General features: G+C 40.5%; 1 protein-coding gene across 5 annotated transcripts in view; it reads left to right on the forward strand.

Annotated features, from left to right (window-relative positions):
* The window catches only part of slc25a22a (solute carrier family 25 member 22a), a 122,563-nt gene that overhangs the window by 44,996 nt on the left and 51,451 nt on the right, over positions 1–26,116 (forward strand). For 4 of the 5 annotated variants that reach the window (XM_078415143.1, XM_078415145.1, XM_078415142.1 and 1 more), the window contains one exon: positions 9,591–9,733. In XM_078415143.1, coding sequence (XP_078271269.1) covers positions 9,714–9,733 — 20 coding nt within the window. In that variant the 5' untranslated portion in view covers positions 9,591–9,713. Of the gene's footprint in view, positions 1–9,590; positions 9,734–16,625; positions 16,742–26,116 lie in introns of those variants that run through there. The other variant, XM_078415146.1, reaches the window with a different exon arrangement.

Raw genomic sequence — 26,116 nt, forward strand, 5'->3', positions numbered from 1 at the left:
CTAAAGTGGGCATGAACTTGTAGGAACTGTAGGAACTGTTTCCTTGAAACATAATTAAAATGACTCTGATTTTAAACATACCTTATCCCAGCTGAACCTCACAGTATCTGTGAAAGAAGAGTCCTTGTCTGTAATACGGTTTAGGACCAACAATCATCAATCACTTGATGATTGGTAACAACAAATAAGGATCTTGTTGACGGGAATTGGTGAAAAGTATCTTCACAATTTTTCAATTTGCATGTAATTTCATTTGCCTGCTTATCCCTAACAAAAGCAAAATCTTGCTGCCTCTGTACATCGTGTTAACACAACAGATGGCAGCCCTATGCTGCAAGAGTCAAGAGGGTTTAATTGTCATATGTCCAGAAAACAGAAAGAATTCTTATTTGCAGCAGCACGACAGGCCTGTAAATACTGTAACTAACTTGCTTTTTGATTTGCATCATATTGCGGCGTGACACTAGAGAGTTACTGCTCAAACTATCCTAGGGCCAATCAAAAACGTTCCTTAGTACATCAATCCAGTTTGTTGTATCACTCTTCATAAGAATTTGGTGTAAACTGTATTGGAACCATTGCGAAGTTGGACAGAATCTGGACTGACAGTGAACTATTCACAGAAAGGTTAGTTGAAGGTCCTGTGTAGGAAGGAACTGCATATGCTGGTTTACACCAAAGATAGACACAAAATGCAAGAGTAACTCAGCGGGACAGGCAGCATCTCTGGATAGAAGGAATGGATGATGTTTCAGGTCGAGACCCTTCTTCAGACTCTTCCTTCAAGAAACATTGATCTTTGATGGGTCAATGTCAGTCCTGGATATAGAGGTATAGGGCACTTGGCTGCATGAAAAATTATCAAGACCATTTCAATTTCACAGTGTGATGGTCCAGGCACTTTAGAAACAAGTGGATTTATGCTCTGCAACAGTTGTTGCAATCGTAAGGTTGTCCTGGTTACACACATAATTACAAACTTTTCTCCTTTGTGGACTCTTAAATTGTTGAGCAATTTTAAGGCGAGAGGGACAAGATTTAATATGAACCCGAGGGGCAAGATTTTCGATGAGAGATTGGTGAGAATATGGAATGAGCTTCCTGAAGAGGTTTTGAGGCAGATGGTATAAAAGCATTTAAAAGACACTCAGATACGTACATGGATTGGAAAGTCTGAGAGAGATATGGGCCAAATGGATCTAGCTTAGTTGGGGCATCTTGGTCGAGTTGAGCCGATGGGCCTGTTTCCATGCTGTATGACTGTATGACGTCTTGACTCCAGGCGGCCTTGTGGTGCAGCGGTAGATTTGCTACTTTACTGTGCCGGAGACCCGAGTTCGATCCTGACTATGAGTGCTATCTGTACAGAGTTTGTACAGTCTCCCTGTGATCGCGTGAGTGTTCTCTGGGTGCTCCGGTTTCCTCCCACAATCCAACGACGTACAGGTTTGTAAGTTAATTGGGGATCGGTAAAAATTGAAAATTGTCCCAAGGGTATAGGATAATGCTAATGCAGGGAGGTTTCACTGGTCAGCATGAACTTGATGGGCCGAAGGGCCTGTTTCCACTCTGTCCAATCCCTAAAGTCCAAAGTCTAAAAGACTCTATGACAGTGAGCTGCACCTTTCCAGGAATGAACAGAGGGAGCTCAGTCCATCTCGGATTCCAGCCACAGCAGCCACCAGATGGTTACACTGCAGAGTTGGCAGAGACCTGGCAGTCGGCCACTGCTGCCCACACTGAGTTTTTGACGCAGTGCACTTAAAAATAGCTTCATTTTTCCTGCAAAATGCCCAGTGTCGAATGATCGTTTGTGCAAAATGCACAGTGAGCCCAAACTTGGCAAGTTTGATGGAATGTGTCCAGTTTGTAAAGTAAGATGCCATCTGTGAAATACTGCAGTGGAGATCTAGGTGTACATTTAACTTTGCTCAGTATTAGCAAAAACCTCCTCCACTGCTTTAGCTTTCCCAGTGAAAAACTGCAGCCCATAATATTACAGGACCCTGAACTTCCACGGAAAGTAGACTCTTTCGAAGCTGCAATTTAAATTGTATAAATAGGTGGGATTTAAACCTGCGAGTGGCTTTTGTTTTGTTGCTTGTGGCTTATTGCCATTCTATCAACAACTAGAGAGCAGTCCTGAGCTGCAACCTACCTCATTGGAGACCCTCAGACTATCTTTAACCTGTTCAGTGCCACCCCTGAGTATACTCTGGTCAGAGTATACAAGTATACAAGTGAAAACAAATCTTGGCAGTGAACAGGTTAATTGGAGTTTACTGGACTTTATCTTACACAAAATGTTATTCCCTTTATCATGTATCTGTACACTGTGGATGACTCTATTGTAATTGTGCATTGCTTTTCCGCTGATTGGATAGCACACGACAAAAGCTGTACTTCAGCACACGTGACAATAAACCGAACTAAACATTCACTTGATGTAACTCTCCATAAGTCAAAGGTCACGGGCTTTTTTAAGCCCATTGCAAGAGTCATAGTCATGTAGTGTGAAAGGCCCTTCAGCCCAACTTGCCCATACCGACCTACATGTCCCATCTACACTAGTCACACCTGTCTTCCTTTGGTCCATATCCCTCTGTCCTATACATGTACCTGTCTAATTATTTCTTAAATGTTGCAGTAGTCCCCGCCTCAACTACCTCCTTTGGCAGCTCGTTTCATACACCCACCACTCTTTGTGTAAACAAAAATTACCCCTGAGATTCCAATTAAAGAATTTACAAAAAGGTTTTATTTAATGTTGGGGTTTACTAATTGCATCAAGAAACTTTTAAAAATGCCTCCAAGTTGTAACTGTAATAATTAAATTCTGTAGAAGTGATTTGTGATGCACAGACAACGACTCTGTGCACAGACCCTTGCTTGTCGTGATGAATGATGCATTTTATCTTAGCTGATAGCAGAGCTAATCGAAGGGCATTGTAAGTTTGATAGTCTGTAAATAGACAGTTTGGAGCACCCTCTGGTTTTGTTTTCAGCTAGATGATCTTGAGTGATTGTGGTTATATCACTACCATAATTTACAGCAGTGTTTTATGACTGTTAATATGCTGAATTTGTATAAAATTTGCAACAAGATGCCAGGAATCAAAATTCAGCAGCATGACAAATTATAAGGATGGATTTAATTTCAAACTTTTCCCTCTCTAATTGGTTTAATGTGTAATCCTACAATTTTGTGGCTTGTCCTTTTGTCCTTGTTAGATACAGAGCGATGCATTCCAAACGGCGTGCGCTCATTTTGATAGTGATGGCGGACATTTTATGGAGTTTACATTGTAATATTTTTGCATAATTTCTTTCAAGTTTTCTCATGCACACTTATTTTCTCCCTTCCGCTCCGCATTTAAAAATTGTAGAAGCTTGCTGTGTTTCCGGGGTGTTCCAGTGTGTCCTTCAAATGTCCTCCTTTCACGTGTGAGTCTTCACCACACATCTTGATAGGCTGACCAATGATGGGACTTCTGAGCTGAATCATGCTGGCAAATGCTCACTTGCAGCTTGGACCACTCAATGACCAGCAGTCCTGATTGAAATTCCTCTTCTCTATTCAAAGCTTCTGAGCCCTACTGTGGTATAACATTTGTAGTTAAAAATAAATCGTATATTAGTCCTTGCCTTTTCAGTATCAGAGATTACTATTGTGAGTGTCTTTCGAGTACTTCAGCTCAACTTCAGTTCTTCATGTAGCATTCGTCAGAATGGTTAATTCATCTGTTACAGGACTCGTACAATTGGGTTTAGGTTTATTATTGTCACGTGTACTGAGGTACAGTTGATAGCTTTGTTTTGCATGCTATCCAATAAGATCAGATAATACTTAACATAAATATGATGAAGTCCAACTCAAGTACAATAGGTAAAGAAAAATGGAGGTTACAGTGTGCTCAGCAGCTACAGTTCTGAGCAATGTAGCACACAAATTCTAGAGACAATGTCCAATGTCTGCAATGGGGCAGAGGTGAATTGGACAGTATCCAAGCTTTTGAAGGACTGTTCAGAAGCCTGATAACAGAGGGGAAGAAGCTGTTCCTGAGCCCAGTGGTCCACTGTTTCTTCATATAGACAAGCTATTTACAAGTATAAACTGTGTTCACAAAATCTACATTAAAATATTGGTATAAAATGTCACTGAACATGTTAACTTGTTATATACACAAATATCTTTAACACTTGACTATGGAGATACAGTGTGGAAACAGGCCCTTCATCCCACCGAGTCTGCAGCGACCGGCGATCACCCCGTACACTAGCACTATCCTACACACTGGGGACAATTTACAGCAGAAACAAATTAATCTACAAACCTGCGCGTATTTGGAGTTAACTGCTAACTTGCACTCTTGCGGTGGAAATAATTTACATGATTAGAATAGCTTTGAGATTAAAGGCTCTTCAGATCACTTTGGCCATTTTGCACCAATTAAAATACATGTTCATTTCAATTTTTTGATTTGCATTATTATGTACATAATTAATCACATGGATGTGAACAACCTTCCGTTGTAGCAAAACAAAGTATGTACAAAACACAGTGCTGGAGGAGCCCAGCGGGGCAGGCAGCATCTTTAGAAGGAATGGAGAGGTGACGTTTTTGGGTCAGAACCCTTCTGCAGACTCCGCCTGTAATCTTGCTGATGACAGTCCTCCATTTAAGTTTGCTGTTATGCAACATAATGTGTGGCACATGGACATGCAGGGAATGGAAAGCTATGGAAAGCTATGGATCAGCTATAGAAGAGATGAGTTAATGTGACATCTTGTTTGGCATGGATGTTGTGGAGCAAAGGGCCTGCACAGTTCCATGTCCTACTGTGGCCGCTTTCATATAGTTTGGCTATTGTGGATCCATTTGTTACTTATCCTTCTATTTAAGATACACTTCTGTGTAGATCATAACACAGATAATAAAACACAGATCATAACATAGATAATAAATTTCATCATTTAAAAAGCTTGTGCAGAAGTAAAGGAACATTTTTGATTTCAAATATTCGTTGTTAAACCAGATTTTCAATTAAAATGCAGTGTATATATTTTGAAGTTGAGCATTAATTAAGAGGATTCTTTTGCTAAAGTTAATCCCTATTATGATGGGGTTTGGAAAATGATAACACTAAAAAACGTCAGCACCATGTACAATTGAAGATGGCAGCTATCCATCACCTTTACAGCATCACGAATAGGCACACAAATGGAATATATAGTATATATTCCACCTATTCATGATGCTGTAAAAGTGATGGATAGCTGCCACCTTCAATTGTTACAGTCATCTGGCAAAGATACTCTCAGTGAGACTCAGGGTAGGATTTAGACCTAGCAATGATAAGAAACCAGTGATAATATTTCCGAAACATGTTGGTATGTGTCTAGCGATCGCAAAGTGGCAAACTTGGGAGATGCTTTTGGAGGAGTTGAGCTGAATGACTTGCAGTACATTTTGTACACGGTGCACTCGACAGCCATGGTACATCCAAGGTGGGAGGGAATGAGTGGTGGAGACAACTCATCAGCATGTACCTGGGTGAGGGCTTAAAGATCCATAATCACTGGGGCTATTGACCAGGACCTGAGTAATGTGAGTCTTCTAACTAGCTGTATGGATGCAATGGTCTCAATGGCTGCCTGCAATGCTATAAATTTCCATAGGTCTTTATTTTAGATTTAGTTTCAGAGATACACCATGGAAACATGCCCTTTGGCCCACAGAATCCACGCCGAGCACCGATCCCCATATAATAGCACTATCCTACACACTAGGGATAATTTACATTTTTTTACCAAACCCAATTAACCTACAAACCTGCACGCCTTTGGAATGTGCAAGGAAACCAGAGCACCCGGAGAAACCCCATGCAGTTACAGGGAGAGCGTACAAACTCCATACAGACAGCACCCATAGTCAGGATTGAATCCGGTTCTCTGACGCTGTAAGGCAGCAACTCTACTGCTGTGCCACCGTGCCACCCTTAGCTTGGGAGATGCTTTTGGAGGAGTTGAAGTTCATGCTGAAGATACTTGCAGACCAAACTGGGAAGGATAAGAGATCATCTCCAAAGAAATGTAAGAAAATAACTGCAGATGCTGGTACAAATAGTCTTCAGTCTGAAGAAGGGTCTCGACCCGAAACGTCACCCATTTCTTCTCTCCTGAGATGCTGCCTGACCTGCTGAGTTACTCCAGCATTTTGTGAATAAATATCATCTCCAAAGAATATCAGTAAACCAATTTGTTAACAATTTGGCACTTTTACACATACCAGCCTTTATTTCTGTTTTATTTTTGGAAATTGCATTCAGATTGTGCACCTGCCTTGGTAGGATTTGAATTTCATGTTTTAATAGTCTAATGTGAGGCAACATTCATGTAGAACTTGACAGATGGATAATTCCTTTACCATATCTGTACCCAAATGATTTCACTTATATGACATTTTTGTATTTTAATGGTTGCCATATCAGTCTCTTGGAGTATATGTGCCTAGAATTTTGATTAGGGTGAGGTGGGTCTTTTAGTGCCATGCAATTTGAAATTCAATTTAACCAGGCTAGATAGTATTTGCAGTAATTTTGGATCAGATCACATCAGTCCTGAAGTTTGCTGGAGTGCTTCATGTCATGAGTCATCCTTCCAATCCTGATGCATTTCTATGTTGATTCACAGGATGATTTTATTCACTGTGGAACACCCATTTTAAATGCATCTTTGGAGAACCTGGTTGTGTTGTCCTCGGAGTGTTGATTTGTTGGCCACTCTCTGGACAATGTGATCCTAATCCCACACCATGTCTTGGAAGGCCCGCGAGTTAAAATGAACCAACTTCTTGCAAACTATCACCCTTCCCCAATGCACAACCAGACTCCAGTCTCTCTTTCTCTGCCCTCCGAATCCCCAGTTTAAGTGATGTCCCCACCTCTCCCCTTGCCTCTCCTTGCAGAGTACCAGGCGAGTTTCCATTCCCATGCTCCGAGGAATTTTCAACCCTTCTCCCCAATCTCTCTGGGATACAATTCAGTGGATATTTATAAGGCAGAGATAGACAAATTCTTGATTCGAACGGGTGTCAAGGGCTATGGGGAGAAGGCAGGAAAATGGTATTAGGAGGCAGAAATCAGCCATGATTGAATGGCAGAGTAGACTCGATAGGCCGAATTACCTAATTCTACTCTTATAACTTGTGAACACTGGGGACAATTTACAATTTTGCCGAAGCCAATTAACCTACAAACTTGTACGTCTTTGGCGTATGGGTGGAAATTGGAACAACCAGAGGAAACTCGTGAACCTGTGGCCCTCCCAACATAACGTCTTGCTAACTGGAGTCCATGTAGTCACTGAGTGATGGTAAGCTTCAGGCCCTATCCATTGCACCCAGTGCCCCAATTGGGTCTATTAAGTCAAACATTGGGCAGCATGCTGTTATAGCCTAGGAATACGAATTGGTGGGGCAGTGACCATGCTGATCATTGTTCAACTGCATTAGTGGTATTCAAGCTGCTTTTTCTATCAATCTTGATTGACAGTTTCTTGATTCTTGATTTTCTATCAATCTTGATTGACGGGTGTCAGGGGTTATGGGGCGAAGGCAGGAGAATGGGGTTGAGAGGGAAAGATAGATCAGCCATGATTTATTGACAGAGTAGACTTGATGGGCCGAATGGCTTAATTCTCTTCCTAGAATATATGAACTTGTGAACTTTTCGGACCCGTACTGCAATTTCCAACCCGTGTTGCTCTGTATCAATGCTAGCATTCAGTGCCGACAATTCCCTCATTCACGGTCACTGAATAAGTCAAATTCCATGACCAAATCCACCTTTTGAAATCCTGTTGGTGACGTGGGATTAAAATCTACAACTCCCGTTGCATGTATCTTAATAACTATGCCATTGGAACGCCTGCTTGTACATTCCTTGATTTATATATATATTTTTTTGTCCTTTACTTTAAAACTGCAAAACTGGAGGAATAGCTTGCCAGTCTGTGTGGTGTTTTATAAATGCGACAGTGCAATACAGAGGGAATTTGAAGGTTGTTCGAGGAGTTGGGAACATTTCAAGGTTTGGCTGCACTTTTGGATTCCTGTGGCCTCTCAGTATTGTTGCATTGGTGATTGCCAGGCAGTAGTATCTTTATTTAAATAAATCTTGTTTGGCTCTGATTATATCCATAAAATAAGCCAGTATCTGTAATTCCTTCCTACACAGAAAATAACATAGCATGCCATTAATTGAGATGTTTATGAGTCTTTATGATCCTCTATGACTCTCCATGATTCTATGACTCAGCCTCTGAAGGAAATATACTGACAGTTCTCTCCAATTTCTCTGCTAATCACACATCTATTTCATGCCTGGTTTGTTACTCATTACCTTGCTTCTTTGACCAGGTTTGTAAAAATAAGTGGTAGACAAAGGAAAATAACAAATTTGCCCATCATTTGCAGTTTTTACAGAATAGTGCACCAAAATAGGCCGGGCAGCAATCACATTACTGTACAGTAAAAGCAGCAAGAGATTGAAAGTAGATTCCGACTACATTTTTGTCACCTGCCACCTCCTTCCATTTCTTTCACATCTACTTTGAGTGTGCCAGTTGAATTCCCTTGGTTTACCTCTCGCACAACAGACACTACATATTCTTCAGCATTGGATAGAGATGTAAATCTAATTTACAGGTCAATGACTCAGAACATTGACATAGAACAGTACAGCACAGCAACAGGCCCTTCAGCCCGCAATTAGGGTTGTCAACTGTCCCGTAGTGGCCCCGTATATTGGGCTAAATTTGTTTGTCACGTACGGGACCGCCGTTGTCCTGTATTAGGCCTGGGGGGGCGCTGTAGGCCCGGACACTGTAGGCCCGGATACTGTAGGCCATGGGGCCGCTGTAGGCCCGGACAATGTAGGCTAACGGAGTGTGTTCGGGGAGCGGGGCCGAGTGTGTTCGCCTAACGGAGGTTGCACAGCAACCCGCCTCCCAGCCCGGGCGGCCGCCATTGGTGCAGCGGGACCACGTGGCCGCTGGCTGGGCGAGGTCACGTGGGACGCGGGCGGTGACGTCACCTTTTGTCCCTTATTTGGGAGTTAGAAAGTTGGCAACCCTACCCGCAATGCCTGTGCCAAACATGATGCCGAGACCTACTCTTACCTGCCTGCACAAAATCCATGTCCTTCCATTCCCTACATATCCGTAGACCTATCCTATACCTCTTAAATGCCACTATCATATCTGCCTCCACCACCACTCCCAACAGCACATTCCAGGCACCCGCCACCCTCTACGTAAAAACAGTTGTCCCACATATCTCCTTTAAATTTTGCCCCTCTCCCCTTAAAGCTATGCCCTCTAATATTCGAGAATTCCATCCTGGGGAAAAGGGGACTGTAGAAAAAGTGGTGTTGAATTTCTGTGGAAGTTGTCTGCTCTAATTCAGGACATCTCCATGGAGAATGTACAAGGTGCAGCCTGCGCAATGTGTCATTAAATGTTCAGAAAGCATTTAGTCACGGTTGTGTACATTGCATAAAGCTCCTGATTTGGCTCCGTTCTATTTACAGGTGACTGACTGGGATAACAACTCCTCTCCACGTGACTACGCAGTCCTCCTGAATTTACTTTGAGAATTTAACATCGAGTTGAAGAGTGTTTTCATTCCACAGAAGACTTGGGTTTAGAATTAAATGGCTGATAAACAAATCAGGTATTTGCACTAATGTTATTTTTGCCGTTTGTTAAAACTTTCCTCTAGAATTGCTCTCCAAGTAGGATAAATTCCATCTAAATTAATAATGAAGGAACTTGTCCTCTTAATTTAGCAACAGAATCTGTTTTAACTCTGTGATAATGCCTTTTAATATTTCTGCCTTCCTCTCTTCCAAATCACTACTCAAAATGGGGTGCAATCTTCCTGATAAGGGATGCCCATTGTAAACTGAGCTGATAGCTGTTCATGTATACTGTTTTACTCAATGGAATTTAAAGGCTATAATTCACCTGCATTTTACTGTTTCTGCATGCTGAATTGTATCACTTTTGTGTGCTTGTTTACAAAATTATCTTGACTGCTTTCCACCGCAGGAGAATCTTTAGTTCTACTGTATGCTAAATGCATGCAGCTTGGACAAGGATCTATGGTTTCCTTCTTTTGTTTCTGCATGGACAAGTGTTTAATTGTCATATATCCTGACAACAGAACAATGAAATTCTTACTTACAGCAGTTTAAAAGACCCTTAAACAAAACATACTTGATGTGCATTAATCAATAAATAATAACAGTATTACTAGATAGCTATAATGGTTTAAAAACCAAAGTCCATAAACATAGTCCATCGGAGGTCATAGTGGCTGAGGTTAGTGTTGTTAAGTGTTCAAGAGCCAGCCCGATAGTTGCTGGGAAGAAGCTGTTCTTGACCCTTGTGGTCACTGTGTTCAAGCTTCTGTACCTTCTCCCCAATAGTCATCATGAAATGAGACTGTGGCCAGGGTGGTGTGGAACTTTGATGATATCAACTGCCTGTTAATACAGCATCTCCTATAGATCCATTCAATGGTGGGGAGGTCGGTACCTGTGATGGACTGGGCAGTGTCTACTTCCTTCCTGGATGCTGAACCAGACTGTGATGCATCTGGTTCGTTCTTGGATGCTGAACCAGACTGTGATGCATCTAGTCAGTCTGCTCTCCACTGTCCACCTGTAGAGGTTCGGTATTCGTCAACATACCAATTCTCCTCAATGTTGTAAGGAACTAGAGGCGTTGATGAGGTTTTTTGTTGTGCTTGCATCAATTTGCTGGGCCCAGGAACTTCAGAGATATGCACACCTAGGAACTTTCCAATGTGGCCAAGTCGATAAAGACAGATTCATGAATCCTTGCCTTGTACCTCCTGAAGTCAACATTCAGCTCCCTGGTCTTGCTGACAGCAAGAGCAAGATTGTTGTCCTGGCACCATTCAATCAGATTTCCAATCACTCGCCCATATTCTTACTCATCATTATTTGTTATTTATCCAGCAGTGGTGATATCTTCAGCGAATTTAAAGATGGCGATGGAGCAGTGTCTGGCGCCATAAGTCATGGGCATAGAGTGAGTAGAGCAGGGGACTGAACACACAGCCTTGAGGTGCTCCTTTGTTGATGGTTGTTGAGGAGAAAGCGTTGTTGGCCATTCATGCTGATTGTGGTCTGCCAGTAAAGTTGAGGATCCAATTACACAGGGATGAGCAGCGATGCTGTTCTGAGTTTGATGATCAGTTTGGAGGCGATGATGGAGTTGAACACCAAGTGGTAGTCAGTAAAGAACAGCTTGACGAACGTGTTCTCATTATCCAGTGCAGAAAGGAGAGCAAGCAAGATCGCATCCCCCGTTGAGGAGGTTCAAGAGTCCTGGGTGTGCATGTCTCTGAAGCTCCTGGTCCCAGCATATTGATGCAATCATAAAGAAAGCCCATCAACACCTCTACTTACTTACAAGGTTGAGGAGATTTGATTTCTCGATCAATACTGTATTGATATTCTACAGGTGGACAGTAGAGATCATACTACTAGTTGGCTTTATCGAGGTCATACCTGGACCTCCCAGTTGATCCATTGTGGAATTCTCTGCCACAGAAGGCAGTGGAGGCCAATTCTCTGAATGCATTCAAGAGAGAGCTAGATAGAGCTCTTAAGGATAGCAGAGTCAGGGGGTATGGGGAGAAGGCAGGAACGGGGTACTGATTTAGAATGATCAGCCATGATCACATTGAATGGCGGTGCTGGCTCGAAGGGCCGAATGGCCTCCTCCTGCACCTATTGTCTATTGTCTATTGTCTATAGGCAAATTGTAGAGGGTCCAGGTGCTTACCAAGACAGAGATTGATATGTGTCATAACCAACCTCTCAAAGCACTTTTTCACCACAGACATCAGTGCTACCGGTCAGTAGTATATGAGGCAGGTCATCATACTTTTCTTGGGGTCTGGTATTATTGATGTCCTTTTAAAGCAGATGAGGAGCTCCAGGTCATAGTAATGAGAGGCTGAAAATGTCCACAAAATCTCCACCCAATTGGTCCGCGCAGATTTTCAGAACATAGCCTGGTTCACTATCAGGCCGAACTCTCTCTGAGGGTTCACCCTTGTGAAGGATCATCTGACCTCAGCCTCAGTGTTAAGATTGTGACTGTGGAATTCTCTGCCTCAGAAGGCAGTGGAGGCCAATTCTCTGAATGCATTCAAGAGAGAGCTAGATAGAGCTCTTAAGGATAGCGGAATCAGGGGGTATGGGGAGAAGGCAGGAACGGGGTACTGATCGAGAATGATCAGCCATGATCACATTGAATGGCGGTGCTGGCTCGAAGGGCCGAATGGCCTACTCCTGCACCTATTGTCTATTGTTTATAACAATGTCGGCGGGGGCTGTAGGGACCATGAAGGTACATTGTTTTTTTCCTTTTCGAAGCGGGCATAGAAAGCATTGAGTTCGTCTGGGAGTGATCGCCTTGTAGTGATGGCATGCAAGCCCTGCCACAGCTGCCAGTCGTCCACCTCATCCTCCAGTTTAGATCAAAAGTCCTAGAGTCATGCAGCACGGTAACAAGCCTTTGGTCCAACTCTTCCATGCTGCTAAGGTGCCCCATCTAAGCAAGTCCCATTTGCCTGTATTTGTCTCATATCCACCTTTTCCGAAGGAGCTAATTGTTCAGGAGTCCTGGGTGTGCATGTCTCTGAAGTTCCTGGGCCCAGCATATTGATGCAATCATAAAGAAAGCCCATCAACACCTCTACTTACTTACAAGGTTGAGGCGATTTGATATGTCGATGAATACTGTATTGATATTCTACAGGTGGACAGTAGAGATCATACTACTGGTTGGTCTTATCGAGGTCATACCTGGACCTCCTACATGACCCTGTATCTCCAGACTTGAATGTCTGATATCTGGTCCTCAGTAGATTCTGGATCTCCTGGTTTATCCAAGACTTCTTGTTAGGGAACAACTCCAATGGTTTTCTCTAGAATGCCACAGCATTCTAACTTCTACAGAAATTCCTTTACTTTGTCTCCACAACTTTTCAGTCTTCTATTCATATTTTCTTCAAAGAGGTTTCTTTTTAAACTAATTTGGCACTCCGACCATTTTGTGTGGCCAGATCTCTGTGCAGAATAGTAATGAAGAGCAATTGAGGTCCTTGTTATCTCTGCCAAGTTCCTGAAATTATCATTTATCTTTACCTTTCCAAAGATATTTTTCAAATAGTTCATCCACTAACCAAAAATGGGTTCACAGCCCACTGTAAGTTTTTTATTGAAAAAGTGACAAAGTCTAACAAACAATTGCTGAATATCGCAACGAGTCAGCTAATTGGCAAGATCCATGCACCCTGGTGTAAACAGTCAAGAGATTCAAGAGCATTTAAATGTAACATAGGCCAATTGGGTCAGACTATACAATGCTAGTGATGATCTCAGAATCCACACAGATTTGGGAGACCTTTTGTTAGAGATATTGTGCAGAAACAAGCCCTTCATCCCAGCGATCACCCTGTCCACCAGCATTATCCTACCCACTAGGGACTATTTACAATTTTACCAAAGCCAATTAAATTACAAATCTGTAGGTCCTTGGAATGTGGGAAGAAACTAGACCACCCAGAGAAACCCCACGTGGTCACAAGGAGAATGTACAAACTCCAATGGGTAGGCTATTGTAAGGCAGCAAACCAAACTCCATACAGACACCAAACTAAACTAACAAACTAATTGACATGTGTGGTAGACTGATCACATTGTCTTCTTTTTTAAAAGAAAGTAGAATCAAGTATCACACCGTCCCTCAAGCAGTTTCTGCAATATGGATCAACTACTGCAGCACCTCCCTGTTCTATTTATTGTACCTGTTTAGTGAACTGTGGCAATTGATTATTTTGAGGCAGTGTTCTTAACTGTTGCCAAAGGTTAGTTTGGCTTATCGTCAGGTCTACCAAGGTACAGTGAAAAGCTTTTTTGTTGCATGGTAACCAGTCAGCGGAAAGACAATACATGATTACAATCGAGGCATCCATGGTGTACAAATAAAACCATGTTAATAGATTTGGCTTTCCACGAGCTTTGAGGGTTTGGGGTCTGTAGGACCAGAGGCCATAGCCACAGAATAAAAGGACGTACCTTTAGAAAGGAGAGGAGGAGGAATTTCTTTAGTCAGAGGGCGATTAATCTGTGAAATCCATTGCCGCAGAAGGCTGTGGAGTCCAAGTCAATGGATATTTTTAAAGCGGAGATTGACAGATTTTTGATTAGTATGGATGTCAGGGGTTATGGGGAGAAGGCAGGAGAATGGGGTTGAGATGCGAGGATAGATCAGTCATGATTGAATGGCGGAGTAGTCTTGATGGGCCGAATGTCCCAATTCTGCTCCTATAACTTATGAACTTCTGAGTGCTATCCAGTCAGCAGAAAGATTATACATGATTACAATCAAGCCATCCACAGTGTACAGATACAAGATAAAGGGAATTAGAGGTTTAAATGAGTGGAACGATTGTAATGTGATTGCAGATCCGCTTCTGTGACAAGTTTGCAGAGAGTCGCCTGGCTTGGGCGCCATCTTGCTGCAGGCGCCATCTTGCAAGGGAAGATCTATCAGCAATCTTTATGTTCAAATGTTGTCTATGATGTTAGCCTATTGTGGGTTTGACGCACTACTGTGGAGCATTTTTTTTGAAACTCTGAATATCATGAAAGGGAACACATTCAACTTTTGCTTCTTGGCAGAGGCGTTTGGTTCTGATCCAGTGTTCTGGAGCCTGCATCTTGTGCAAAGAAATGGAAGGGTTCTGTTTCTCCCATTTTACTCGGGGAGCAAGAAAACCTGATGCAATAAATGTAGTGATGCGCCGATCAGATGGGACAATAAAGGCGTGATAGACTTGGGATAATGTCTTATTAGTTGGCGCAGAAACTACCATTTACTCTTTCCGTTCTGTTCTTCCTGTAGTAAGCATTTCGTTGTTGGATGAATTAAATCAAGAGGATATGCATTCTGTATTAGCAAGAGTAAAACGTCAAATGTTTTTTTATTACCCTGCACTGACCTTTTTGTTAACATTGGAGTATGATGGGGGGGGGGGTCTAGGTCAGCTGCAGTTTGGTCTGAGTGAGTTAGTCACTATCTGGCAGTGATGTTCTTTCTTTTGGTTAGTGGTGTCAGTTTACTGATGATTATCCCCATTGGCCTTGCTTGTTGAAGCTAGCAATACTTTCCATGAAGGCTAACTTGATTTTTCTGCTTGGAAACAGTCTTCCCAGCTTTTGCATAAGGGTTTAATCCGCTGTGGATATAAGGGGTAAATATTCACCTAGCTGCATTTTTTAGCTGCTCTCTGGAGGTTAGATGTGCAGTTCAGATATAGTTGGACTGTGGAATTTTCCTCTGCACTCTTCCAGCTTTCCCAGTAGATTTTTTCACACCAGCTTCACGCTGGCTGCTCCTGAGAAACGTCAGTATCTAATGTACGCCTCCTTGCCAGCTTCCCCTCAGCTAACAACGAACCATTCTACATTTCCTTATCACCCTCTGCTTTAACCTGTCGTTTTCACACCTTACCCGGTCTCGACCTAAAACATCACCTATTCCTTTTCTCCAGAGATTCTGTCTGACCTGTTGAGTCACTCCAGCTTTTTTTGTGACTGTCTTCGATTTTAAACTAGCATTTGCAGTTCCTTCCTACACACAGTGTCTCATCAGCACAGACTGCAGCATTGAGTGGTCATTGTCTCAATAAGGGGGCCCGCTTCTGTGAGCAGCGTGTCCCAGTTGGAGCTGTACTCCATTACCAGAGCCTGCTTGTGTCTCTTGAAAGGTTGGTGTATTTTTGCTCAGGTATGGGGTGGGAGATAGTGCAGTTTTGCAACTTGCCAAAGACAAAGCCGGCTCCGCTGTTTGGAGATGCTACCCTGGATTCTCTGGTGCAGGAGTTAGGGAAGGGGAGAGATACCCAGATTCTGCAAGTGGTCAGGTGGCCTTCCAGATACACACCAACAAGAAGGTGACAGAGGATGGCTGTGGCAGTTGAACAGTGAGAATCTGGAGATAGACACAAAATGCTGGGGTAACTCTACGGATCAGGCAACATCTCTGGAGAAAAGGAATAGGCAACGTTTCAGGTCGGAAGAACAGTTCACCTATTCCTTTTCTCCAGAGATGCTGCCTGACCTGCTGAGTTTCTCCATTATTTCGTGTCTATCGTCTGTATAAACCAGCATCTGCAGTTCCTTCCTACACATGATAATCTGGGTGCAGTTCCACAAAAGGGGCAGTGATCTTGAAAGCCTGTAGCTTCAAATGTAATATTCAACTACAAACCTTTGATATTTATTAGAACATCACACCTCCTAACACTCAACCCCCAACTGTCTCAATTGAGATCCTCTCCCCCCTCCCCACCAAACAAGGTGCACACTGCCACTACATACTCTTACATAATGAAGCTTCAAACCCCATGCCCATGTCTCTGTGTGTACACCGCTGTAACTATTCAACCATGGCAGGTGCAACGCCGAAACGCGTTCATTAATACCCCTCTCCCTCTTGCAGGAGTAGGTGCCACACAGCTGGAGTTGACCTGCAGGTGCAGGTGTGGCTGCATCCCTATGGAGGAATGGTGCAGACCATCGTTGAAGTGCCATTGCAGAGTCCATGACCAGTGATGGAGCTGAAACCAAGCAAGGTGACAGTATCCTCATAACTTAATACTCCATCTCACGACCCGCTAATCCCACAGGCTCTTCAGGTTTAACAGCAGCAGATGGAATAAACAAGTTTAGTTTAGAGATACAGCGTGGTGCAGTCCACCGAGTCCACACTGACCAGCGATCCCCATACTCTGACGCTATTTTACGCACACTATGGACAATTTACAATTATGCCAAACCAATTAGCCTACAAACCTGTATGTCTGTAGTGTGGGAAGAAACCGGAGAGCCCTGAGAAAACCCACGCAGGTCACGGGTAGAACATATAAACTCCGAACATGCAGCACCCGTAATTAGGATTGAACCTGTGTCTCTGACACAGCAGCAACTCTACCGCTGCGCCACCTTAGTAAGCTTCTCTTACTTTTCTCTCAACCTTTGCCATTCTTCCAGATAATTTGAGTACTGTATTTACAGACCTATTATGCTGCCGCAAGTAAGAACTACGTTATTCTGTATGACAATTAAACACGCTTGACCCTTGACTCTCTTAACCAAATATGTCAAGTGGATAGGTGGTGGTAATAATTTATATTTCTTGTTTAACACCCCTTGTTATCAGCTCAGGCATTTGCACTGTATCGTTTAGACTGCATTGTCGATTATAGAAGCTGGGAAGTCAGGCTGCAGTTATATAAGATGTTGGTAAGACCGCATTTAGGGTATTGTGAAGATTGACACAAAATGCTGGAGTAACTCAGCGGGTCAGGCAGCATCTCTGGATAAAAATCTTTGGCGGCACGTTGGCGTAGCGGTAGAGCTATTGCCTTACAGCGCCAGAGACCTGGGTTCCATCCTGTCTACGGTGCGCTTGTCTGTGTGGAGTTTGTACCTTCTCCCCATGAATTGCGTGGGTTTTCTCTGAGATCTTTTCTTTCCTTCCACACTCCAAAGACGTACAGGTTTGTGGGTTGATTGGCTTGCTGTGTGTAGGATTGCGGTAATGTGTGGGGATCGCTGGTCGGTGCGGACTCGGTGGGCCGAAGGGCCTGTTTCCGCACTGTATCTCTAAACAAAACTGACCTAAAAGGAATAGGCAAAGTTTCGGGTCGAGACCCTTCTTCAGAAGGGTTTAGGGTATTGTGTTCAGTTTTGGTCACCATGTTAAAGGAAAAGTATTGTCAAGCTAGAAAGGGTGCAGAGAGGATTTACAAGGATGTTGCCAGGACTCGAGGGCCTGAGTTATATAGGGAGGTTGAGGCTAAGACTTTATTCCTTGGAGTGCAGGAAGGCAAGTTTGGCTAAAGGGCCTGTTTCCATTGTATGACTCTATGACTCTGTACCTACGATTGTGATTATCAATACTATCACAGTATAGTATTGATAACATGAAGTAGGAAGAGGTTACTGCTGTCTTGAGCCTGCTCCTCCATTCAGTAGAATTGTGACTGATCATGTGCATTAACCACATTCCTACACTAACCCCATTGCAGAATTGTTGCACACTTAAAGGAGGACATTTAGCCCTTTTTTCTGGTGCTTTTGACAGTTTCCTGGTCCTTCTCCCTTATTCCTGCAATTTTGTTTTCCTTCAGGTACGTGGTGAGACCACAACAGTAAATGTTTCTATCATCATTATAGGCAGAACATTATTTCTGTCTGAGGATGGGTCTGGACCCAAAAGGTTGTCTATCGTTGTGCTCTGGAGATGCTGCCCGATCTGCTGAGTTACTCATAGAATCATAAAGTCATACAGCGTGAAAACAGTCTCTTAGGTCCAACTTGCCAACACCAACCAACGTGTCCCGTCTAGAATAGTCCCACCTGCCTGCATTTGGCCTCTAAGCCCACCTTATACATGCACCTGTCTGATGGCACAGAGTAGGAAACGTTGATTCATTATTTCTGTCTCCTTTTTCTTCTTGTACCTCTGTTTCTGCTATCTCTGTCTCGAGACTCCTACATCAGTGAAAACAGTTTCTCTTTATCCATTTGTTCTGTGATCCCTCATAATTTTGAACGCTTCTGCTAATCTTCTCTAACAGGATCAGTCCCTGCTGCTCCAGACTATCCATAGAATGACAGGCTTGTGAAACGGGGTAAAGCTGGCCGGGTAACTTTTTCTACGTCAATGAGTTTTAGAGAAGTTTCATGGACCTGGCTTTTCTTGCCTCACTCAAATACCTCAGTAATGTAATAAACCTCCATCCCGCAGCCTGGTTTATGGCTCCAGATTATCACAGTCTGCAAGGTTACCTGTTCAGATGCAGACTGGGAGGTAGTGTTCTATTGAAGTTTAGCAGTGAGTGCAGCAGGCAAGTCCTTGGCAAGAAACTCCAGGCCAATATCTTGTCCCTCTATGTTCTTCCTATTAAACCTTTCATTTCTCAGCATTAATTGACTATTCTACTAACCAATTTGTGGTTGATGTCTGTCAGTGTTGATGTTATCTTCCTCCTTATTGACCTAGTTTTGGTAATCCTGCAGATTTTCAAATTCTATCTGTACATCAATTGACACAAGGTTCAGGCATCACCCGCTGGACTTTTGCACCATCTGATAAACCCTATTTACTGCTGTCTGTTTCTTGTTCCTGAGCTCATTTCTTATTTTTGCTAAAACTACACCTGTTTTCTCCCCACACCCCTTGATTCGCTCGACGTTCAAAATGTTATCAATCTGTTTGTATTTATTCAGTGACTGAACACGCATAAACGTCTCGCTGGGAATGACCATTCATGGACACCAGCCGCTCTGAAGATTAAAAATTGGCACTGAGTCAGCATTGCATATAAACTCATCCTGTTTTTATTAAGGTTTTACTAAATTTGTATTTAACTTTAGAGTAGATGTCTTTGTATTTGCACATTTCATTCCATTTGTCACAATGTAGTCGTATAGCCTTTCTTATTGAACCCTCAGCTTCCTCCACCTGGGCTTGCATTGTCAGCACTCTGCAGCAATCCACTCATCTAAGTTACTGATACCCTTATGATAATCCGTTAATCATAGTCAGGCAGGTCAAGAAAGTCCCCATTATTCCGAGTCTTTCTTTTCTCTGCGTTGAGTAATCCCTGTTAATTTATTCCCCAAACCTGCAATCCACTTTTTAAAATTATGGCGATTAAATACTTTTTGGAAAATCAATATACCTGTATGCAACGGTGATAGGTTGCAGCCTAGCTGTACTGGTTAATTATAACCAATAAACAAATCTGGTAGAATCCTTAATTAATTTTATTTAAATTTTAACAAAACAAATACATGTATGAACTCATAGTACGCGATGGTACCTACATTATAAATTCGATTAACTAATCGAAGAAACTAGACCACCCAGAGAAACCCCATGTGGTCACAAGGAGAATGTACAAACTCCAATGGGTAGGCTAATGTAAGGCAGCAAACCAAACTCCATACAGACACCAAACTAAACTAACAAACTAATTAACATATGTGGTAGACTGATCACATTGTCTTCTTTTTTAAAAAAATTTAAATTAATTTTATTTAAATTTTAACAAAACAAATACATGTATGAACTCATAGTACGCGATGGTACCTACATTATAAATTCGATTATACATTTTAAATTCGATTATACCTGTATTGTTCTGTATTATCTCCCCACCCACAACCCCCCTCCTCCCCACCCCCCAGTTAGAAAAAAGAGGAAAAAGGAGAAGAAGAAAGATAAAGAAATAAAAATAAAAAAGGAAAGAAAGAAAGAAAGAAGAAAGAAGGAAACCTGGAGACAAGAAGGAAACACTTCCGGCTAATTTCTGATTAAATTCTTTTTAGGGGTATCAAAACAATCCTAAAATTAAATATTTCCAATTCTTAATCCTAGTTTTAAAGTGAATGGGTTCCAAAGTTTCAAAAAGAAATCATATTTATTTCTCAGATTATAAGTAGCTTTTTCTAATGGGATACAACTACGCATTTCTGCATACCATCTTGCAATTCTTATTTCATTGTGATCTTTCCAAATGACCGCCACACATTTTTTTGCTATTGCTAATGCTATTTTGAGAAATCTTTCCTGATATTTATCTAAAATTAATCTTGGTAATATTCCTTTAGTATCTCCCAATAAAAACAACCTTGAATCCAATGGTATGGTCTTATTCATCAATTGTTCCAAAAAGTTTTTAAGGTCTTTCCAAAAAGGAGTTACCTTAGGACATGCCCATGTGGAGTGTAAAAAAGTACCCACATCCTGGTTGCATCTAAAACAAATTTCAGGTAAATTTAGATTTAAATTGTTTAATTTTTTCGGAGTTAAATATAGTTGATGTAAAAAATTGTATTGTACTAAACTATATCTCACATTAATAGTATTTTTCATACTTTCTAAACACAATCTTTCCCAACTTGGTTCATCAATGCTAATATTCAGATCTGTTTCCCATCTTTGTCTTGATTTTTGAATTCCTGTCTTTGGACTAGATTTTTGTAACAATTTATACATTGAAGATATAATTTTTTTAGTTCCCTTGCCCTGAATCAGGGATTCAATTCCTTTAATTTGAAATAAAAACATTGAATTACCTAACTTTTCCCTTAAAAAAGATTGTAATTGATAATAGAAAAAATACTATTCCCTGGAATTTGATATTTGTTTCTCAATTGAGAAAATGTCAAAAAATTATTTCCTTCGTAGCAATCTCCCATATGTTTAATACCCTTCTGTTCCCAGACTTGTAATATTTGATTATTCCAAGCAAACGGCAGTAATCTATTTTTTACTAATGGAGTTTTAGCTGTTAGAAAAAATCTTTTATCATTAGCTTTAACTGTTTTCAACAATATATTAATTAAATGTTTTAGCAAAGGTGACTCTTGATCCTTAACTAATAGCTTCGCTTCTCATTTATAGATAAATTCTTCTGGGCATAGTTCTTTTATTTTATCCATTTCAATTTTAACCCATGCTGTTTTTCCACCCTCTTGATAAAAGGATGAAATAAAACTCATTTGTGCTGCCAGATAGTAATTTTTAAAATTTGGTAATTGCAGTCCACCTAATTCAAATTTCCATGTTAATTTTTCCATAGACACTCTTGGCATTTTACCTTTCCAAAGAAAATTTCTCACAATTTTATTCAATTCTTGAAAAAAATTATTTGGTAAAGGTATAGGCAGTGTTTGGAATAAATACTGTAACCTCGGAAAAATATTCATCTTAATACAGTTCACTCTCCCTAGCAATGTAATTGGAAGATTCATCCATTTCTTCAAGACCTCCTCAATTTTTTTAATTAGTGGTTTATAATTTAGTTTATACAGATTATTTAACTTATTATCTACTTTAACCCCTAGGTACTTCATGCCTTCTTTTTGCCATTTAAACTGACTTTCTCTTTTACATTGATCATAATTACCTTCACAAAGAGGCATTATTTCAGTTTTATCTTTATTAATTTTATATCCTGATACTTTCCCATATTCTTCCAGTCTGAAATATAATTTTCTTAAGGATTCCAATGGTCTAGTAAGACAAATTAAAACATCATCTGCAAATAAAGTAATTTTGTGATTTTCCTGATTAACTTTAAATCCTTCAATGTCTAAATCTGATCTTATTAGCTCTGCCAGAGGTTCAATGGCCAATACAAATAAAGCCGGTGACAAGGGACATCCCTGTCTACTAGATCTTTCCAAATTAAATGATTGAGAAGATTGGCCATTTGTCACCACTTTGGCTTTAGGTTGTTTATAAAGAGCTTTTACCCAGTTAATGAAACCATTTCCCAATCCGTACTTCTCTAATACTTTAAATAAAAAATCCCATTCTAACCTGTCAAACGCCTTTTCAGCATCTAAAGCAACTGCTACGCTCAATTCCTTTCTTTTCTGTGCTAAATGTAAAATACTTATAAATCTTGCTACATTATCAGATATTTTTCTTTTTTTGACAAATCCAGTTTGGTCCTCTTTAACCAGCTTCGGTAAATATTCTGCCAATCTCCTTGCCAAAAGTTTAGCAACTATTTTATAATCTGCATTCAACTATGATATTGGTCTATAAGAAGATGCATTTAAAGGGTCTTTCCCTTTTTTTTGAATTACGGTTATAATTGCCAGTGAGAAGGATTCTGGTAATGTAGAAGTTTTTTCCGCTTGATGTATCACTTCCATAAATACTGGTAACAACAAATCTTTAAATTTTTTATAGAACTCAGGCGGGAAACCATCTTTCCCTGGAGATTTAATACTTGGTAAAGAATATAATACTTCCTCCACTTCTCTCAAAGTAAAGGAGGCATTTAGTCCCATCTGCTCCTCATTAGAGATTGTTGGTAATTGTATCTTGGATAAAAAATTATTTATCTTAATTTCATCCTTTTCAGATTCAGAATGGTACAGATTAGTGTAGAATTGCTTAAATACCTCATTGATTTCTCTAGGTTTATAAGTAATAATGTTTTGATCTGTTCTAATTGCATTTATTGTTCTTGATATTTGTTCTTCTTTCAGTTGCCATGCCAATACCTTGTGCGCTCTTTCTCCTAATTCATAATATCTTTGGTTAGTTCATAATATTAGTTTTTCTGTTCTGTAAGTATGTAAAGTATTGTATTGAAATTTTTTATTTGCAAGTTGTGTTTTTTTCGTATCTGAAGAAGTTTTCTGTAAGTCTTTTTCTAATACGGTGATTTCTTTTTCTAATCTTTCAGATTCCTTCCTATAGTCTTTCTTTATCTTAGATGAGTAGCTTATAATTTGGCCTCTCAAATAAGCCTTCATTGCATCCCATACAATAAATTTATCATCAACTGAATTTAAATTTGTTTCCAAAAATAATTCAATTTGTCCTCGAATAAAATCAGAAAAGTCTTGCCTTTTCAATAGTAAAGAGTTGAGTCTCCATCTATAGACTGACTGTTCTTTATCTGGCATCGTAATTTTCATTAATAATGGTGAGTGATCCGATAACAATCTAGCCTTGTAATCTATTTGCATTATTCTACCCCTTAATTGAGCTGAAATCAAAAATAGATCTATTCTAGAATATATATCATGTCTATTGGAATAAAGGGAATTGTCTCTTTCCCTGGGATGGCTTTTCCTCCAAACATCTATTAAATTTTAAATTTCCATTAAATTCAAGGTTGTCTTCGCTGCTCTTGTCCTTGTCGTTGTCCTTGATGATCTATCCATTACTGGATCTAAACAAAAATTGAAATCTCCCCCTATCAATATATTTTCATGTGCTTCCGCCAGATTTAAAAAGGTACCCTGCACAAACTTCTCATCATCTATATTTGGTGCATATATATTCATTAAGGTCCACAATTCTGAGAAAATTTGACAATGTACCATTACAAATCTACCTACTGGGTCACTTACAATATTTTGTATCTTAATTGGTAGCGTTTTCTTAAATAGGATAGCAACCCCTCTTGCTTTTGAGTTAAAAGAAGATGCGACCATACTTCCTAACCAATCTCTCTTTAACTTTTGATGCTCTTTTTCCGTTAGATGTGTTTCTTGCAAGAAAGCTATATCTACTTCCAATTTTTTCATCTGTGTTAAAATTCTCTTCCTTTTTATCGGTCTATTTAACCCATTCACATTATAGCTTAAAAAATTTAATGTGTTATCCATTCATTCCTTTTTTTTTCCTTTTTCCTTACCTTGATACCTCTTCCGGTATTTACATTGTGCCGTATTTCAGTGTGCTCCCCTCCATAGTCCAGGTATAAAAACAGAAAAGAAATAAGAAAGATAGAGAAATAGACCCTCCCTCTAATGTTGTTAATAAATAGATTAGCAACATTACCCCCCTCTATTATACGAGGTGTGGTCCGCATCACACTTGTGCCCATGATTATGGTGGAGCATCCACATTCTCCAACCCCCCTCTATAGCATACAGATATTATTAATAATCAATCATTCATGAATCTTCTTAAGCATTTCTCGATGGCAATTCTTCTGCTTTGACAAAGTCTTTAAAAAAATTATTTTCTCCAGTGTTGATCATAATCTTCAAAGTAGCCGGATGCAGTAAAGTAAACTTATAGCCTTTCTTCCATAGAATATTGTTGGCCTTATTAGATTCTTTTTTTCTGCTCAACAAGGCATTACTGATGTCTGGGTAAAAGATTATTTTAGTGCCTTCATGTTCTATTGGTTTTCCCTCTCTTATATTATTCCCGACTGTTTTGAAAACCAATTCTCGATCTTGGTATCTTAAAAATTTAATCAACACAGATCTTGGCTTTTGATTAGCCGAGGGTTTCAGTCTTAGAGCCCTATGTGCTTTTTCTATTTCCATCCGACCTTGTTTATCTATTCCCAGAGTGGTCACTATCCAATCTTGAAAAAAGTTAATTGGGTCTTCTCCCTCCACTCCCTCTGGCAAACCAACAATTTTAACATTATTTCTCCTGCTATAGTTTTCCAAGGCATCCAACTTCTCCGCCGTCTTTTTGCTTTCAATTGCTGCTGTAGTAATACTGTCTTCATTTTTTTCCACTCTAGATTTTAACATTTCATTTTCCATTTGTATATTATCCACTTTATTTGTCACTGTTTGAAATTTCTCCTCCATTTTTTTCAAAGTCTTACGAAATTTCTTGTTATCTCTCCTCATTAATTTGTTATCTCCTTCAATTTTCTTAAGCCTGTTAATAATTTCTTGAAGCATCGTTTTCATATTAGTCTCTGTATCTTCTTGCTTTTCTTCTTCTTCCTCATTTCCACTTCCACTGCTAGTGGAGTCTCCCGTTACCTCATCGTCACTCGAGTCCGAAACTCCAGACACAACATCAGCAGCCTCTCGGCAAACAGTGGGCCTTTTTGGTAACTCACGGCGACTCCCTCGTATTTTGACCCGAGTCAAAGAGCGCTTGCTGGGAGTAGTAGACTCCAGCTTCATACCGGAGCCCTCCCCAGACTCACCGCCTGCCGAGGGGTCACCAAATCTAGTCCCCTGCTCCATCAGAGCTGTGGGCCTAACTTCGATTTTTTTTCTTGATTCCTTTGCTTGCTTCTGTGGCAGTTGTACTCCTCCTTTTACTTTCTTGGAAGACATCCGTACGTTCTGTATACTTTCTGATTTAATTTAAAGTACTTGATTGCTTTAGTTCGTCTTTTTTTTTTAGCAGTTTAGGGCTTTGTTTTCGGGAGTGCTGAAAAGTTATGTCTACTTAGCCAAGCATTGGACACGCCCCTGGTAGAATCCTAAAGCATGGGGTTCACTTCTATAAATCATTGTTCAGTCTGTGCAACAGTAATGATTTTCTCGGTGCTCTGTTGCCATATTGATAACATTGACGTCATGCCAACACTCCTCTGTTTATTTCTCTCCTTCCTTTCTAGAATAGCGGGGCCATGTTTGTTAATATGATAAGTATTCTACAATTATTCTAAAACTTTGGGAGATCATAATTAAAAATTCAT

This window comes from Rhinoraja longicauda, chromosome 18, assembly GCF_053455715.1.
Source record: "Rhinoraja longicauda isolate Sanriku21f chromosome 18, sRhiLon1.1, whole genome shotgun sequence".
Classification (NCBI taxonomy): Eukaryota; Metazoa; Chordata; class Chondrichthyes; order Rajiformes; family Arhynchobatidae; genus Rhinoraja; species Rhinoraja longicauda.